Source organism: Zootoca vivipara, chromosome 2 (assembly GCF_965207765.1).
Source record: "Zootoca vivipara chromosome 2, rZooViv2.hap1.1, whole genome shotgun sequence".
Classification (NCBI taxonomy): Eukaryota; Metazoa; Chordata; class Lepidosauria; order Squamata; family Lacertidae; genus Zootoca; species Zootoca vivipara.
In genome coordinates, this window is record NC_142584.1 from 66,289,196 (window position 1) to 66,306,129 (window position 16,934).

The 16,934-nt window shown below is 48.0% G+C and overlaps 1 protein-coding gene across 9 annotated transcripts in view; it reads left to right on the top strand.

Annotated features, from left to right (window-relative positions):
* Positions 1–16,934, top strand: part of PDLIM7 (PDZ and LIM domain 7) — a 45,611-nt gene that overhangs the window by 16,752 nt on the left and 11,925 nt on the right. For 3 of the 9 annotated variants that reach the window (XM_088662107.1, XM_088662109.1, XM_088662113.1), the window contains exons 3-7: positions 10,103–10,254; positions 11,702–11,732; positions 13,168–13,340; positions 15,223–15,243; positions 16,375–16,458. In XM_088662107.1, coding sequence (XP_088518233.1) covers positions 10,103–10,254; positions 11,702–11,732; positions 13,168–13,340; positions 15,223–15,243; positions 16,375–16,458 — 461 coding nt within the window. The remainder of the gene's footprint in view (positions 1–10,102; positions 10,255–11,701; positions 11,733–13,167; positions 13,341–15,222; positions 15,244–16,374; positions 16,459–16,934) is intronic. The other 6 variants (XM_088662108.1, XM_088662110.1, XM_088662114.1 and 3 more) reach the window with 4 other exon arrangements.

A 16,934-nucleotide genomic window follows, 5' to 3' on the forward strand; every position in this document is an offset into this window, starting at 1 on the left:
ATTAAAAAAAATGATTTTTTAAAAAAATTATTCACTAAAAGTGCTCATCGTACAGCAAAACTAAAAGGACACATCCTGCTCCCCTCAACTGAAAAATTATTGGGTGAACAAGAGTACCTTCACCTCGTGCCTAAAGGCTGATGGTGATGGCACCAGACATATCTCTCTGGAGAGAGCATTGCACAGTCAAGGATGCCTGACAGATCATCCCTGAGGCCAGACACTGGTCTAGTGCATCCACTAGAGTACCACCCACTCCCAACCAGGACAGCCACTCTAGAAGAGCGCCATGGCTGATGGTATCAAAAGCTGCCAGGAGATCAAAGAGAATCAAGAGGGTTGCACTTCCCTGTCTCTGCTGACCAAACGTTATCATACTGGACAGCCAAGGCAGTTTCCAGCTCCCAAAACACTGTAGGAAGAGGGTCCTTGCCCTTAAGACGTACAATCTAAAAGAGAGCGGCATGGGAAGGAAGCGTTACTGTGGAGGGGAGCAAGCTCCAGCACCAGTTCTCATACAGTTACTGCTCTTATAATAACCAGCTGGGATGGAAGCTGTTCAGGTCACCTGATGGAAGGGTTGCCATTAGGTAGTAGCTGAGGGAGGGCCAGAGGCTGCTGGTTTCTTAGCAGACGCAATGGAAGTGTGTGTGTGTGTGTGTGTGTGTGTGAGAGAGAGAGAGAGAGAGAGAGAGGGGGAGCCCTTGCCTTTCTCACCAGCTGCATGCTGGCCCCTGACCCACCAATCACCGTCCCATGCATTCCTTCGGGCAGAAAGGCTGGCCCTCCCCTGCTTGAGCTTGTCCAACAATGACCATCTTTGGGGTGAGAAGATGATGTCGGTGGGGCCGAAAGGGTCATGTGAGCCATGCTCTGCTTCCTCTGGGGCCCCCCTTCCCACTCAAGAATTGCCCCAAGGGGTCCTGCATACCTGGGACAGTCTTCCATTTCCCAGTGGGGAGGGCCTCCCACGGCGGCAGGGGAAGGAAGAGCACCACTGCCTTTCGCATGCTAGCCAAGGCTTATCCTTGTCCCCTCTGGTGGTTTCCCCTCTGCCGATCCATGGGCTTCAGCATGCATCTGATGGTGCTGGCACCAGGCCCATGGGCGTAGCCAAGGGGGAGCTGCCCCCCATCATGTAAACAATAGAAATGCTTAACTAACTGACCAATCACGTTGGTTCTGGTCCCTCCTAACAAAAGTCCTGCCCCGCCCCCCCCCCAAACTGGCTACGCCAGTGATCCAGGCCTGTTCTGGAAAATTAGTTGAATTCTCCGTGGTTTCAACAGGCGCAAGTGGTTTTTCTGTTTTAAAAATCAACCCTAAGGAAGCCACATGGTAGCCTTCCAGTTGCCAGCATGGATTGCTGTAGCCAAGACCTCTAGCATAGCCTTCTGCTGACCCCTCCCACAGGCAGCCATGATTGCGGTTTGAGTTTCTTGGACACAGCTCCCTTTTGGCCAAGTGGTGCAATCATGCTCCGCTTTCCCCCTCTGCTTCTTTCTGCTTGGGACTTGTGGAACAGGAAGACTCTGGGTTAATTAATGCCTCACTGCCCCCAGGGTGGGTATTGCGTTGCTGCCGCTGAGCTAATGTCTCTGTCTGCTGACAGAGGGAGATGAATGAGATGGCTGGGAGAGGTGATCCTGCCGAGAGAGAGAGGTGGGCTCCTTGCCTGCCCCCATCTACTCTCTAAGCAGACATACAGGCTTGAGGAATTTCTGTGGCTTTGTAGCTCCGACAGGCCATGAGTGTGACACATGGATTGCGTTATGGGAAAGGCATTGATTCACTCCAGGCTCCCTTCTTCAGAGCCCTGCTCTCTAGTAAAGTCTGGAGAAACCCTTGGGGATGCTGGAGCCAGTCACCTCCTCCCTCCCTCCCTCCCTCACCCCCCCCCCCAGTCCAGAGATGGGCTTGGGATGAGGCTCCTCGGATTCCTCAAAACCTGCCTGCTTCTCTCCAGCAAAGCTCAACACTAGGTCCTTTCACCAGAAGCGCGACAGTTTTCTCTTGCCTTTGTGGGGGCTCAGCATGCTGTTGGTGCCCAGTGCAGGGGTGAGGGGCACACGGTGGCTCTTCACCTCTTTGCTGAGTGTCTCAGTTGGCTTACGAATAGAGAAAAGGAATGGGAGGCTGAACGGCGCTTTTGTAACGCTGGGAACAGGCTGGCCCTGTGCCACGGGGCTTTTGCAAAAGCACAACAGGATGACTGGATGGTGGGTGTGTATGGGTAGTTATTCCACAGTTAGCTCCAGTGCAAACTTGTTAAAATGGGGATCGGATGATCCAGCCCGTGCAGGAGACTCATGTCGTGAAAGCTGCATGCGCATAGACGTGTGTAGATGTTCAGCTGCATGGAGAGAGGAAAAGCTTTGGTAGCGTGGATCCTTCTTTGGTTGTTTGACCCAGGAAATGCCTTTTTGAACCGTGCAGAGTTGAGAAAGAGCCTGGGAAATCAAAGTTATTCGTGGGGGACATGGTCTCCTCTCCGTGAGTGGTAGGCAGGAAGGCAACATGCCTTGCATCTAGAGGACATATCCAGAGGATCAGTAAGTGCATGCAGCAACTCACAAGTAACCGTCCAGCACGATCACAAAATATCCAGGCCACTGATAAGGGAACTTATATGGAGGGTGGCGATACTGCTGTTTGTTTCTTCGGGGTGAGGGAATAGACAGGTGTATGTAAAAAAACAAACAAAATATGGAGCTGCATGCTGCACATGTAGTTTGGTTCTCAGCCGTAACTGAGTGGCAGAAACAAAACCTACAAGCCGCAAGAAGTGCATTGTGTCAGAAGATGAATCTGCAGAAAATCCCCTAAAACTGTATTCAGTTGCAGACCAGAGTTGTGCCCCTTGGGCTGAACTTTGGAAATCTCAGCGTGATGAACGATTTTGCTAAGAGTGGCCTTATGATAAGTTTATGAATAATTTGATTTCCCTATACAGTCTCGCACTCTTCTGTACTGTGTAAAGCAGGCTAGGCTAGAAAGACTTTTGTGTTATCTACAGACTCCTTTGTGTTTAAACTTGTAAATATTTGACCATCCAATACATACCTTCCCCCCCCCCCAGGTTCCTGAATGTACCAGCTCTCGGGTTGATTATCCAAACGACATTTGCATTAATGCAGTGTGGAGGTTACTCAGATAAGGGTTGGCTCGGACTTAGCTGCTTTCATCATAGGTAGTTTCATATTTGTCATTTCCTCTCCCCAACCCCCTTCTCCCTTCTTTCCAAGTAAAGAATAGCGCCATTTCCTATTAAGTTTCACAGGCTGTTTCATTAAGATGACAAATTGCCCTGTGGCATCTAAAATGCTAGCTAATGGCAGAATGATTATTAGTAAGTTGGAGCTTGCATAATCATCACCTTCGCAAAAAATGTGGCCCAGTGCAGACTTGCTGTTGCGCAGGGTTAAGGGGTCAGGATCATGTCTGCCTTCTCCTTGCACTTCCCATGGTGTGGATTGTTACACCTGCCTATTCCTACCTCTGTTTCAAAAGCCACTTGGCTGATCCTAAGCTCATTCCCGCAACAGCCTTGATCGCATGGCCCTCTTCCAGCCCATTGCATCTCAGGATCAATCCCCGGTTTCTTCAGGGCTGGGAGAGACCCCTGCCTGACACCCTGGAGAGCCACTGCCAGTCAGCCTAAGTCAGACATAGCCAATGTGATGCTATCTGGATCTTGCTGGGCTATAACTCCTATCACCCCTGACCATTGCAGATGCTGGTGAGGGCTGATGGGAGTTGGAGTCCCGACGACGACTGCAAGGCACTACATTGGCTACCCTGAGGTAGATGGACCATGGTCTGTATATGGCAGCCTCCTATGGTCCTACCCCTTTGAAGCATTTGCATCTATACACTGAGGCTATGTATATTGGGTGTCCTTTGCTTATCAGTGATTGGGGTAGGGGGAGAAGAGGTGTGCCATTTCCAAGTGGGATTTCTCGTTGCATATGGACTATACCAGTGTTTCCAAAACTTGGATCTCCAGCTGTTTTGGGGCTGCAGTTCCCATCATCCCTGACCACTGGTCCTGCTAGCTAGGGGTGATGGGAGACCCAAGTTTGGGAAACACAGGACTATAACATGGGCGTGAGAGTGGGTGGTTTCAGTAAGATTGCCTGTTGCGTGCTGCGGACTTCTAGAAGTTCACATTCGATTTAGGGTTGCCATATTTATTTATTTATTTCCTGGCAGGACTCCTGTGCTTTTTAGCAGCACAACAAAAAGGAACTCTGCAGATGAACTTCTGCCTGTTGCAGAGGATGGGTTTATCTGCTGTGTTTCTGCTGGTTTGCCTGGCAGTTATTTAAACACAGTCCAACAGGTGGAGGGGGAACACACACACACACACACACACACACACACACACACACACACACAAACCACCCATTGGTAACACTCTACTTCTGAACGAATGAATGTGGCCCTCTCCCGTACTTCCAGTTTTTCATAGAGGCTTCTAAACCCCGGGGAAAGGGAGCGCCTTTCTTCCGGTCGAGTTTTCAGTGTCTATGACTGCCTGCTGCAAGCAACATCGTTCTTCAAAGCATTGTTCATAACTTTCCCTTTTTCTGAGATACTCCCAAATAGTTTTGAAGTGGTGTGGTTTTGTGCGTGCTGTTCTGCTGTTCGCTTTGTGGGAGATTATGAGTGTCCTGCAGTCCTGAGTGTTTCTAAGAAGATTCCAACTAGTACTAAACATATCCAAATAGGGCAGAGACAGAGGTGGGTTTGTGTGCAACAGAGAAGCCGTTCCCTGCAAGCAGTTGGGGTGGGTGGGTGTTTGTTCAAGGCCTGTTAGTGCCTGGGCATCTGTAGACAGCACCAGGCAGCATGCCTGCAAGTGCCTATGGCATTAAACAGCCGCTCATGCCTGCTTCTGAAGCTTCTTCCCACCAGCTTGGGGTGGGCTGGGCAAGGACAGCCGGCATGCCCAATGCTGGGGGCAGGACCCAAAGCATGGCCTCAGTCCCCTCAGCAATGCCTGTGAGGGAACTACAGGGGAAACTTGGAAAATTAGAATATCATCGAAAAGTGCATTCATTTCAGTAACGCAACTTAAAAGGTGAAACCAATATATGAGATAGATGCATGACATGCAAAGCAAGATATGTCAAGCCTTTATTTGTTGTAATTGTAATTATTTGTCATTAGGCGGGTCAATTATAAATGGAATGCAATTAATGAAATGTATTATTATTTTTATTATTAGTACCCCGCCCATCTGGCTGAGTCTCCCCAGCCACTCGGGACGGCTCCCAATCAAGTATTAAAACAATACGGCATTAAATATTAAAACCTTCCCTAAACAGGGCTGCCTTCAGATGTCTTTTTAAAATTATTTCCTTGACATCTGATGGAAGGGCGTTCTACAGGGTGGGTGCCACTACCGAGAAGGCCCTCCGTCTGGTTCCCTGTAACCTCACTTCTCGCAATGAGGGAACCGCCAGAAGGCCCTCGGCGCTGGACCTCAGTGTCCGGGCTGAACGGTGGGGGTAGAGACACTCCTTTAGGTATACAGGACCGAGGCTGTTTAGGGCTTTAAAGGTCAACACCTTTAATAGCAATGTTTATTTTTGTTTATTTTTGTATTCTTGTAACTATTTGTTTTATTACTGTGGAATTTCCAAAAGAAAGCATTTGTAAAAGTTAAAAGAAAAATAAAAAATACTAAGTTGCATTACTGAAATAAATGCACTTTTCCACGATATTCTAATTTCCCGAGTTTCACCTGTAATATGCCAGGAGTCTACCCAGCAGTAATTGCATGATGCTCTGGACAAGTGGCCAATGTGTGAAAGGAGTTCTAGGAAAACACTGTCCCAGACTTCCCCTCTTCACTCTCAACCTTGTGGAGGGTTGTAGCTTAGCGGTAGGGTGCATGCTGCCCCAGGTTTAATCCCTAGCAACTCTGAGTAGGGCTGGGCATTGTCCCCTGTCTGAACCTCTGGAGAACTGCTACCAGTCAGTGACTGTAGTCAGTGACTGAGCCAGATAGACCAGTAAGTCTGAGGCAGTGCAAGCAAGGCAGCTTCCTTGGTTCCTAACCACCGCTCAGACTCCCCTTCCTTTCTTGTTCCACATATTAGTGCAAAGCAGCCCTGGGAAACTGCTGAAGGGCGTGGTATAATTCAAATAAATAAAAACGGGCTCCTTGTACTGCAAAGCTCTTCTCCCAAGGCTCAGCAGGCAAGATGGTGCAATCAGTTGCAATGCTGTGCCTCTCTCTCACACTCATTTTGGGGATCCCAGAATCCCCTTCATGCTGTGTTGTGTGTGTACTGTATATTACAGGTAGCCAGAAGGAGACAGTTGGGTTAAGACTGACAGTTTGGTGCCCTTTTGTAGAAGTTGATTCCTTGCCATAATCTAATGGTGAGAACCTGGGCTCAGAGTTCATTCAATCAGACTTTTAATCTTGCCTGCCCAGGGAGCACTGTGCGCTTCTGTGTCCACAAACTCAACAAACATGAGAGGAACGCCAATACAAGCAGTAGGAGGGAATTACAAAGCCAAAACACTGGGGGGTGGAGGGGGATGGTGGAGTGTTGCTAGACAGGGGATGTGTGTTGCCAGACAGGGCTTTTCACCACCTGCTTTTAAAAGCTAAACGACAAGAGTATCGGCAGGTGCAGCTTCACTGGCTACTTACAGCATCGTGGTGGGAATTGCCATATTCCAACTCAGAACCAAGGAGTGCACTTTGGGTCAGCAGCCAGGCAACTGCAAAGTTATGTTTGGGCTGTTTTGTCTGGTCTGCTGCATTCATCAGCAAGTCTAAACTCTCCCGTAGGCCCTGGGCTCTTCCAGATAATTTGTTTTTATTGCACAATAAATGTGCAGTCGTTGCTCAACTTCTCTGCAGCGGATCCAAATACGGTGACCGGACGCAAAGCAGGACAGGACTCTTGTATCGCCAAGCCAGGAGGGAAGGAATTTCTGCAAGATGCAGCTTGCCATGCATGGGTGAGAAAAGCTGCACCTCCCTGAAATTCCCACTTCTGTACAAGTCTTAAAGCTACAGGAGCCTGGTCATTCCGTGCTTTTTCTTCCCCTCACCCACGTAGCACATAAAATTCATTCTTAACCCCTTACTGAATTTGTTTTATGCTGTTTAGGAGCTAGCTTTTGTATTGCAGGTATCTATATTTCCCCCATAATGTATTTGTAAAGCTAACCTGGGAGTTTATTTTTTCCTTTTTCTGGGAGCACATATTATTCCTCCAGCTTTGCTTCCTTTTGCCCATACATGTGCAATGGGAGTTCAGTGTGGTTTTGCAACTTTTTGTGCCTCATTTTTTTTTGGTATTGCCCGCATAATGGCCTCCTCGCTCAACTGACAAGCCAGATGGGCAGGGTACAAATAATAAAATTACTGCTGATATCATTATTATTATTATGCTCCTGCCACCATAAAATTCTTATATATCCCAGCCTTGGGGATAATCTGATAATGAAAGTATACCCAATATGAAATTACATCTGGATATACTGAAGCGCATTGTGTGGGGGCGTATTTTTACATGTGTCATTACATCTCACTCATTGCTGTCTGTCACCACACCCCTACTCCCATTTTGCTTGTCAGCTCAAATGAAGGGGTGTTTTTTTTAAAAAATTTTTTAAAAAAACACTGCTATTTTTTATTTTGCAGAACAGCTATATCAAACATAAAAAGGAAATTTGTGTTGTACCTGAAAATGAGTGCCCATGGTGGTGGGCGATGAGCCATCTTCCCAGCAATGATTATGCAGGTTACAGAGATGTGACCAAATTCCAATTACCGTACTTGATTGGCAAGAGTGGCTGGGGAAACCCAGCCAGATGGGTGTGGGAATGAATAATAAAATTATTATCTAAAGATGAAGCAGAGCCCCTGCTTTCTTTGCAAACACACACACTTTCTCAATGGAAGCAGATTAGAGGCTCCTGTACCTGCCAGGCCATTCTATATTCTTGTGCTCTTCAGTAACCTACTGGCCATGACATATCATTTAAGAAAAAATATTTTTCACTTGCTATTTGTGCAAATCTGGCAGATCTCTCCTTCTGTAAAGTATGCTTTGGCAGAAGTTTGTTGTAACACCATTCCACAGATAATTCATTTTTCTTTTCTTTCTTTAAATGGTGCCCATTTGCCATTATGCAAACACATGGATGCATGCCCAGAATGGATGCCAGACCTCACAGAGGGTTGTGGGGTTATTATCTATATTTATGTCTCTGAATCGCTTTGCTCTCGACCATGACTCAGGGTTACTTACAGATACAGGTAGAGAGGAGGGAAGAACAACAACACACAGCAGAAATTGATCCCATCAGGCACCGCCCACTTTTGCGGGCAGGAAACATCAGCATGGGTTTTCAAGACATAACATTGAAAGCACTCTGATGTCAGCACACAAACACATGCCTGGCACCATTCATCCACAAACTCATCCATGCCCCAATGTGTGGACATAACCAATGCAAAACACGGGATGTGATCAATGTACCACTGGAGCTCAGTGAGTGATTGCAGTAATGCAGCACTAAGACTAAGAACTGGGGTTTGGAAAGGTTTTGGGTGTAAGCTAATCCTGCTTTGTTAAGGATGGCTGCAGGGCCTATGAGAGGAATTTTATCAGGGATCAAGCTTCCTCCTCTCCAGCGCCCTGGATGGCTGTGTTTGATTGTGGGGTGTTTTTTTGGGGGGGGGGGGCTTGAATGCTATGGGACAGTGTGAATCCAGAAAGATCATGCATACAATTGTTGGCAATTTAAGATGTGCAACTATATGGTTTTGTGGAGAAGCAGCTAAGGCATGTTTCAGAGGCCTCTTTATATTACCAGAAAATGATATGCTGATCAGTGTTCGAAATTCTCCAGGCCACTTGCGACCAAGCGAACATGATGTCTCCACCATCTGGAGATGGGGATCCTTGCATCTTGACTGCTTTTACACACTAACAACACATCCTGTAGAATTCTATCCGTGATATTTTATTTGTGCAATCAGAATGAATTTCAGGAACTAAAAGGTCGTATTGAAAAATACGACTTTCGAGCCGTCTGGCCCCTACATGGCAACTAGACATTTCGTTTTGACAACCGTAACCCTGGTTTAAGGAGCCATTTGGCGCCTAGCTTATATATCTGAGATTCTAATACTGATCATTCCTGATCAAAGCCAAAGACCATGAGTTAGGCATGAGGAGCCTCTTTGGGGGCCAGTATGTGTGGTGTTGGTGCAAGTCGGGATCTCCTTTTAATGGCAGGAGGAGAGATGCGACAGTGAAGTCTTATGCAGTGAAATAGGTCTCATTCATAAATTTGTACCTGTCTCTTCCTCTGAGTTTTGCATCATCCCTGGGAGGCAGGTTAGACTGGAAGATAGCTGGGTGGCCTTGCCGCGTTGCCCTACCTGCTGGGTTTGAATCTTGGTTTCCAACTTCCAGGCCCATTGATAAATCAGTTCCAGTCACTACCCCACACCACTTTGAGCATTGTTCTCTACAGTGCTACCACCTCTGGAGCATGCAACTTTTACACACTTTATTTAGCAGAAACTATGGGGGAAACACGGGGACCCAGGTGGCGCTGTGGTTAAACCACTGAGCCTAGGGCTTGCTGATCAGAAGGTCGGCGGTTCGAATCCCTGTGACGGGGTGAGCTCCCGTTGCTTGGTCCCAGCTCCTGCCAACCTAGCAGTTCGAAAGCACCTCAAAATGCAAGTAGATAAATAGGAACCGCTACAGCGGGAAGGTAAACGGCGTTTCCATGTGCTGCTCTGGTTTGCCAGAAGCGGCTTTGTCATGCTGGCCACATGACCTGGAAGCTATACGCTGGCTCCCTCGGCCAATAATGCAAGATGAGCGCGCAACCCCAGAGTTGGTCACGACTGGACCTAATGGTCATGGGTCCCTTTACCTTTACCTATGGGGGAAACACAGGAAGGCAGGATTGGATCTGATTCCACTACTCCAGATCTTGCTCCACTAGACATGGGGTAATGCTGAGAACCACATTGCTTGCTTCCTGCCTTTGTCTCTTCATGTGGGTAACTATTCTGTGTCACTGAGTCCTCTTCTTCCTGTCCTTGCAGCTCACCCCCGGGGGTAAGGCAGCCCAAGCAGGTGTGGGAGTAGGTGACTGGGTGCTAAGCATTGATGGAGAGAACACCAGCTCCTTGACCCACATTGAAGCACAGAACAAGATCCGTGCGTGCGGGGACAAGCTCTCGCTCAGCTTGAGCAGGTAAGAGGCTCTTGGTTTGAGTTAAGATTCTAGGAGCATGGCATGCATTTTAGGATCGAGAAGTGGTTATGGCCGACGTCGTCCTTGCACTCAAGCCCAGTCCTCGGGATAATCTAACTCACTGGTTCTCAAACTTTTTTCCTCTGGGCCACTCTTCCAGAATAAAAACTTGCTCACACCACACCAATTTTTTTTTTATAAGAAATGCATTGGAAAGCAAAAAAGAAACAACTAGCAGTGCTTGATCCAGAAAGTATAGAACAGGCATCCCCAAACTGCGGCCCTCCAGATGTTTTGGCCTACAACTCCCATGATCCCTAGCTAACAGGACCAGTGGTTGGGAAAGTTGGGAATTGTAGTCCAAAACATCTGGAGGGCCGGAGTTTGGGGATGCCTGGTATAGAACAATGCAGCTACATAATAACATGTATCATTCCCAAAATATAATGATCAACAAGCCTCTTACATATGTACTTTCAGCATGTATACAAACTGAATGAGAGGTGTGAGCTTGCTTTTGCTGGCAACTTCATTTATATTAGGTCTAACGAGTCAAACTCTCATCTCCTCATCAACACGAAGAAGCCTTTCTCTTTTCTGATCTTTTGCATTTGACAGAGTTGAATATCCCTATTCACAACAATGTGTCGTGGGATTGCAGAATAGCCAATGCTGTTCTCCAGCCCTCTGTTGAAATGGCAATCCTGGATCACAACCTGATGCTCAATATCACTTGATGCTCTTGCTCTTTTTGAAAAGATACTTATCCATATTCTGTAATATAGATACTACACTACACTGAAATGTTTAAAAGTTTCCTTGTGTCTTCCTGCTACGCTTGCCATCCTCTCCTGCCGCACCAATGTGGGGTCCCACACCCTTTGAGGAGCGCTGTCTTGACTCGTAAACATAGCAGTAGGCTAACTAGCTTTTTACTTTGGTGAACTGCCACCACTTCATAGCGTATTTATACCCACAGTGATCTTGGCTGCATCTGAATCACTGGAGAGTGGAAGAAAGCCTCTCTAACTCTCCAGGGGTCCTTATGCCTCAGGCAGCCAGAGTGATGCTTAAGTGAGTGTGTGAAAGAGTGGGTATTAACACTGAGAGAGGCTAAGGGTGTGCTCTTAGGACAAAGGGCTTTTAGAGTTTTCTGGAAGAGTTTTCTCCCAGGCGACCTAGGCAGGACCAATCCAGTCACTGGACCCTCCGTGGCTGAGCTGCCACCACTGCCTTCCCAATTCCTCATGGTGTGAAAGGGAACAGGCTGCTTTCCTCATGTTGCCGTGGCTCTGCTCTCCAAGCATTATGTCTGCTGTGAAGTGCAGCTCCGTTGCTGCAACTCAAAAGCACCTGCTGCCCCCCCCCTTGCCTGTTATTGCTGCCCCAGGAGAGTCCCTGCCCGGCAGTGCCTTTCTTCTCATTAACAGCAGCTTTTCTCTTGCAGAGTCCAGAATCTCCTTGGCAAGCCTCAGAAGGTACGTCTTCCTCCGCTTCTTCCGTGGTGGGTCTGCTCTCTCACAGACCTAGCTGGGCACCAGTTCTGCCACTGGTCTAGGGGAGCTGTGGGATAGTTGAGGAAACCCAAGTGCCCTAGCTTGTTTGAAACTCCTTGAGTTAGGTGCTCGACGTAAAAGCAAAAATAAATAAATGAGACAGCAGTGGGGTATGAAGAATCCATTCCAAAGCTCAGGCTAATAACAAATACCAATGTGTTTTAGGCTGCACAGCCCTTCTCCAGGGGTCTGTTTGAGCTACACTGATTGTGCTACATCTGCGGGCCAAACTCTGTGGCTATGTCTGCCGTGTGCTTATAAGGCTTGCAGAGAGCTCTTTGCTAAGTCAGACATTCCTACTGCATTCACCATGCCCTCAAATAAGTGATGTGCAGCTTGCAACTCCTTGGCATTTTGATTATTTGAAGTTTCCAAGCAAGCAACTTTTGTATGCATCCATTGCTGCCTTCTTCCTTTTTACACCTGGTTTTGGTGGAATCTTCCCCCCTTTGCAGCTCACTTTTGGAGCTAACCAGGCACTGTAGCCTGAACCTTGGTGTCCTGGCACTAAAGGAGCTAACCGCTGCCTTTTCCCCAGCCCTCCAAATCTATGGCAGTTTATTTTCTTGCTGTTCAGTGGAACTCCTCTTGATTGCACCCATAAACCTTCAGAAGCCAGAAACTCCAAATGGCCACCACAGTATTGAATTTGTTTGTGATCATCAGAGGCCAGGTGGAGGATGAACCGGGAGCTGTCTGCCTTAACTGGGCTGGAGCAGCAAATAGAGCCATTTGCAGCCCTTGCCCTCTATGTTCCCCGTATAGTCTGCCCTGTATGAATGTTTATCCTGGAGTCTGAGGCCTTGCCTCACAAAAGAAGGGCTGGGCGGGGGTGAGGGGACTTCCAGGCAGTCAGGGAGGGAAATAGCTTATCCAAGATTGTGGCCAGGGCTGTCTACTAGTTTCCCTCTCTGCTTGGGCGTATCCCTCCTCAGTTTCCCTTGTGGTTGGAGGAGACAGGGAACGGGATAGAGGGTGTAGAAATGGATATGTATGCATGGTTTAGTTTTGCTACGACACGTGCCCACGCTGAACCGCCTCACCTGCTCTCCAAGGCTCATCCCTGGGTCAGTTCTAGAGCGGCCACATTTGCCCACATAGGGTGCTCAACGAAGTCAGCTGGCAGTAGGCAACTGGGCACATAGAGGGCGTGTTTGCTTTTGTCTTGGCTACTGTCAGCCAGGAATGCGGACGGCTGGCTGGCTGGCTGTGGATATTGCCCTGGGACTTGAGGAATGCCCTTGTGGCCAGAATCTGGGGCATGGTGGCCTCTGGCATTGCCTGGCAGTGGGGGGTTGCACTTGCATGCTGCCTGGTGTGCCAGCTTGGGCGTCTGTGTGTTTTGTCTTCTGCTCAGGATGCGCCCCCTTCCTCCGAGCGCCCGAAATATAACTTCACTCCCAGCACTGCCCTCAACAAAACGGCCCGGCCCTTTGGAGTCAGCTCTGCTCCAAACTCCCAGCCCGGGCTGGTGACGAAATCGGTGCCATACACACCCTCTGCCTCCGTCTGCACCACACAGCACAATGGGTATGTTGCTGTGTTATTTAGACACCCTGGGGAGTCGGGTGCGGGGGGGGGGGGTCGAGTGGCCTCACTGTGGAGTTCTGCCCTGTGCTGTTCTGCCCACACACTCGCCTGTCTACCCGCCCTGTGCATGCCGGGCTCTGCCTGTGTGGCCTTTCTATGGGTGGGCAATGGCTGGGTGTATCAGAATCCGTGCTAGAACTTAAGACATCTGGTGTTGCAGTGACCCCTGGTGGCTGGAGCTAATATTACAATGCCTAGATCTGGCAGGTCTCTTGTGTATTGTTCATTCCGGAATGCCTAATTGAAAAAGCAAGACCATTTAGAGGCCTGCATTCCATCATCTTTCACTTCTTTCGAGTCCTGAAATCTTATCTCCAGCACAAATAATAATAATAATAATAATAATAATAATAATAATAATAATGATGATGCTATCGTAGGCGGCACTCAGGAGCATGGGGCTGCGTCCCAGGAACCCCAGCCTGTAGTTCTCTTGACTCACCAACACAAAGGAATCGCTAGATTCTTTGGTCTGAGCGGCAGTGTGCTATGGCGAGTGATCTGTATCCATAGGTATGGTGCTATCGGCTTGTGGTTTCTTCTCTGGCTGACTCACTGTGGCAGGAATGAATGTCGCTTATGGATCCCAATGTAACTTTCCATCCTCACCGCCTCCCTAGCAATCTAAGCTATAGTTAGTCTCCAAACTGTTCATTATTTACTTGGTCCCAGATCCAGTACAGTATCTTCATTTATAAGATTCCTTACTTCCCCTGCACCATAAGGTCTCCGCACTGGGCACAATAGTATGCAAACTCATAATTACTAAAACAATTGATGCTCAAAGCTGTCCACCCCAGACAAAATACTGAGTAGCTGACACCAAGCCATTTGGGTGAGTTTCCAATTCTGCTCAGCCCAGCATAAAAATCCCCTTATTAGGGTAGCAGTTCTCAGGCATCCCTTGGAAGGGAGCAGCACTATGGTAAATCCAGATTTCCACTTTATTAAGGAAATGACTTGGGTGAAATTGTACACCGAATAATCTATACTTGTGTCATGACTATTTCATTTTTCCAAGCCCGAAACTGGTATCTTCTGACTGCTATCTTCCATGTCTAGAAATGCAGCCCTAAATTATTCTGTTTATTTTGTTTATTAATCACCTCCCATGAAACATCCCGAAGTGATTTTAACAGTGCCTGGCTGCATGCAAATTGTGTCCTGCCACTCTAGGCTTTGGATGCTGCTGCTTTTGAGGTGATTCCTTTCTCGTTTGGTGCAATGATGTGTCACTGAGCCCCTTGGTTGGTGGGGATGGAAAAGCTTATATCTGTGCTAGATGCGGTCCTGTAAACCTCTGGCCACCCCTGTGTCTCTCATTGGCCTGTGCGGGGTCCCCTGCCAGTCAGGTGCCTTAGATGGGACCAGTTGTGGGATCATGGTGAGTGTAGTCTACATGCTGGCAGAAATGGTGCTGCCGCTCATTTCTTTCATCCTCCTGCATTCCTGATCCTATGACCTAGAGCACTGGACTTCAACTGGTGGGCCAGGACCTGCTAGGGGGCCGTGGCCTGATCCAAGGTGGGTCATAACAGGAGCACTACTACCATACAAATATATGGTGAAATATTAAGTGGGTCCCCAAGTGCGTGTTTGGGTGTTCAAAGTGGGTCCGAAAGGTTGAGGATCCATGACCTAGTTAGGTTAGCTGTGCATGGAATCTCGCCTCTATTCACCCACACGAGGCAGGAAGGGAAGCATGTTTTTTAAATAAACTTGGTTCTAACATGTCCTTTACTTTCCTGACTGTCTTTTTGCTCTTTTCCCTTCTCTTTCTCTCTCTTTCTCTTTTCTCTCTCTTTCTTTCTTTCTCTTGCAGGTGCAGAACTCTGACAAGTCAGTAAGCCTTTGCCTGCTCTGTAACTTTAAAGTGTATTATTGCTAACATGCATGACCTAAACATAATTCATTTTCAACACCTAAGAACCCTCCTCATTCCTTGCCAGTTTTTTGTTTTGTTTTGGTTTTTTGCTTCACTGACTTTTTTACTCCCTACCCTACCACAGGAGTGTGTGGTTATGGCGGGTTATATCGCCTCATAAAAAGAGACACTTGAGGGACATGTTTGGGAGTCGGGGAAGGGGGAGAACAGATAACTTTAGTGTGGGACTTGGGACGTGGAGGTCCCCTTTCTTACAATATGTGGGGCAACATTATTTGTGTCCTCTTGGCTTCCTGGGTTTGTGTTGGAGCCTGTCTGAATGACACGGTGGCCTGGATCCCATGTCATGCTAAGCTAAACCATGGCTTGGCCTGACTGTGTGGACTCCGGGAGAGGACATCACAGCCTCTTTGGTCCTTCCTGGTGGTTTTGCTGCTGAGCCAAGCCACACTTTGGCATAGTGTGTTAATTGAGCCGAGGCTCATAGTTCAGCTCTCTCTTGTACAAACCGTGAAGCGTAACCCACACAACAAACCTTGGTTACAGCTTGTGATTAGTCTGGAGGCAGCTAGCTTCAGGCAATATGCTAAACCAAATGATGGCTTAGTTCAGTATGACGCAGCAGCAAAAAAACCAAAGAGTCCAAGGTATTCTTTCCAGGAGGCCTCACATACGCACTAAACCTTGGTTTGGCTAAGCGTGTCATGTGAACCAGGCCTGAGGTGAAAGGGCCAGTTGGGGGGGCATGGTGGCTGCCCTGAGGCTTTAAAAGTTGGCAGTTTGGCTTCAGGAAAACTTCCTGATGCTTCCAAGGGAGTGGGTTGGCCTGCTGTGACTCTTCAGACAGCGTTGACAACTGTAGCAGTAACTGCCTGACCCAGATAAGGGGAAGGAAGTGGTGCTAAAACTGGCAGGGAGCAGTGTGTGTGTGTGTGTGTGTGTGTGTGTGTGTGTGTGTGTGTGTGTGTGTGTGTTTTCCACTGCACAGTCAAGCTGCTGTTACCTCCAGTGGCGCCGGCTGTTCCCTCAGGAGATGTGACCTGACCTGTTCCATCTTTTCTCTTCTTCTCTCACTTTGCGTGGCTTCAGGGTTAGCGCTCACCCCCCTGAGGTGAAGGCTCCACCCCAGAGCAACCCCCCACCTGATTATGGAGATTACTACCTGGAGGACCAGTAAGATCTGGGAGAGGTGTAGAGGGGGAGGGTAGAAACTTTCAGACAGATGTTATTGTGTCCCTCGTATGTTGTGTGCCACTGCTGCTGTCCTGTTATATATCCCTTTGTTGTGAATATCCCTTTGGTGAAGTTGGAGTAGCGCTAGAAGCAGTAACAGAGCTTCCCTCAACAAGGATTCGATTTTTTTTTTCATCCGTGAAAAATCTCCTTTGAGATTTTCACCAGAGCAGTGCTGAGGAACTGGGGGCCCTGCTTGACATAGGAGGCTTCAGGTTTAAAGATCTCACACAGAGCCAAGGCATCACTTCCATGCAGCCGTTTATGGTGGGCTTAGTGCTGCTCATTAATTCACAGGCTTTTTGCAGCATGCATACATCGTCCTTGTCAAAATGCTGTCTCGTGTGTGGTTTTAACTATCCAGGCAATTCAAATCGTAGAATTGTAGACTAGAGTTGTAAGGGACCACAAGGGTC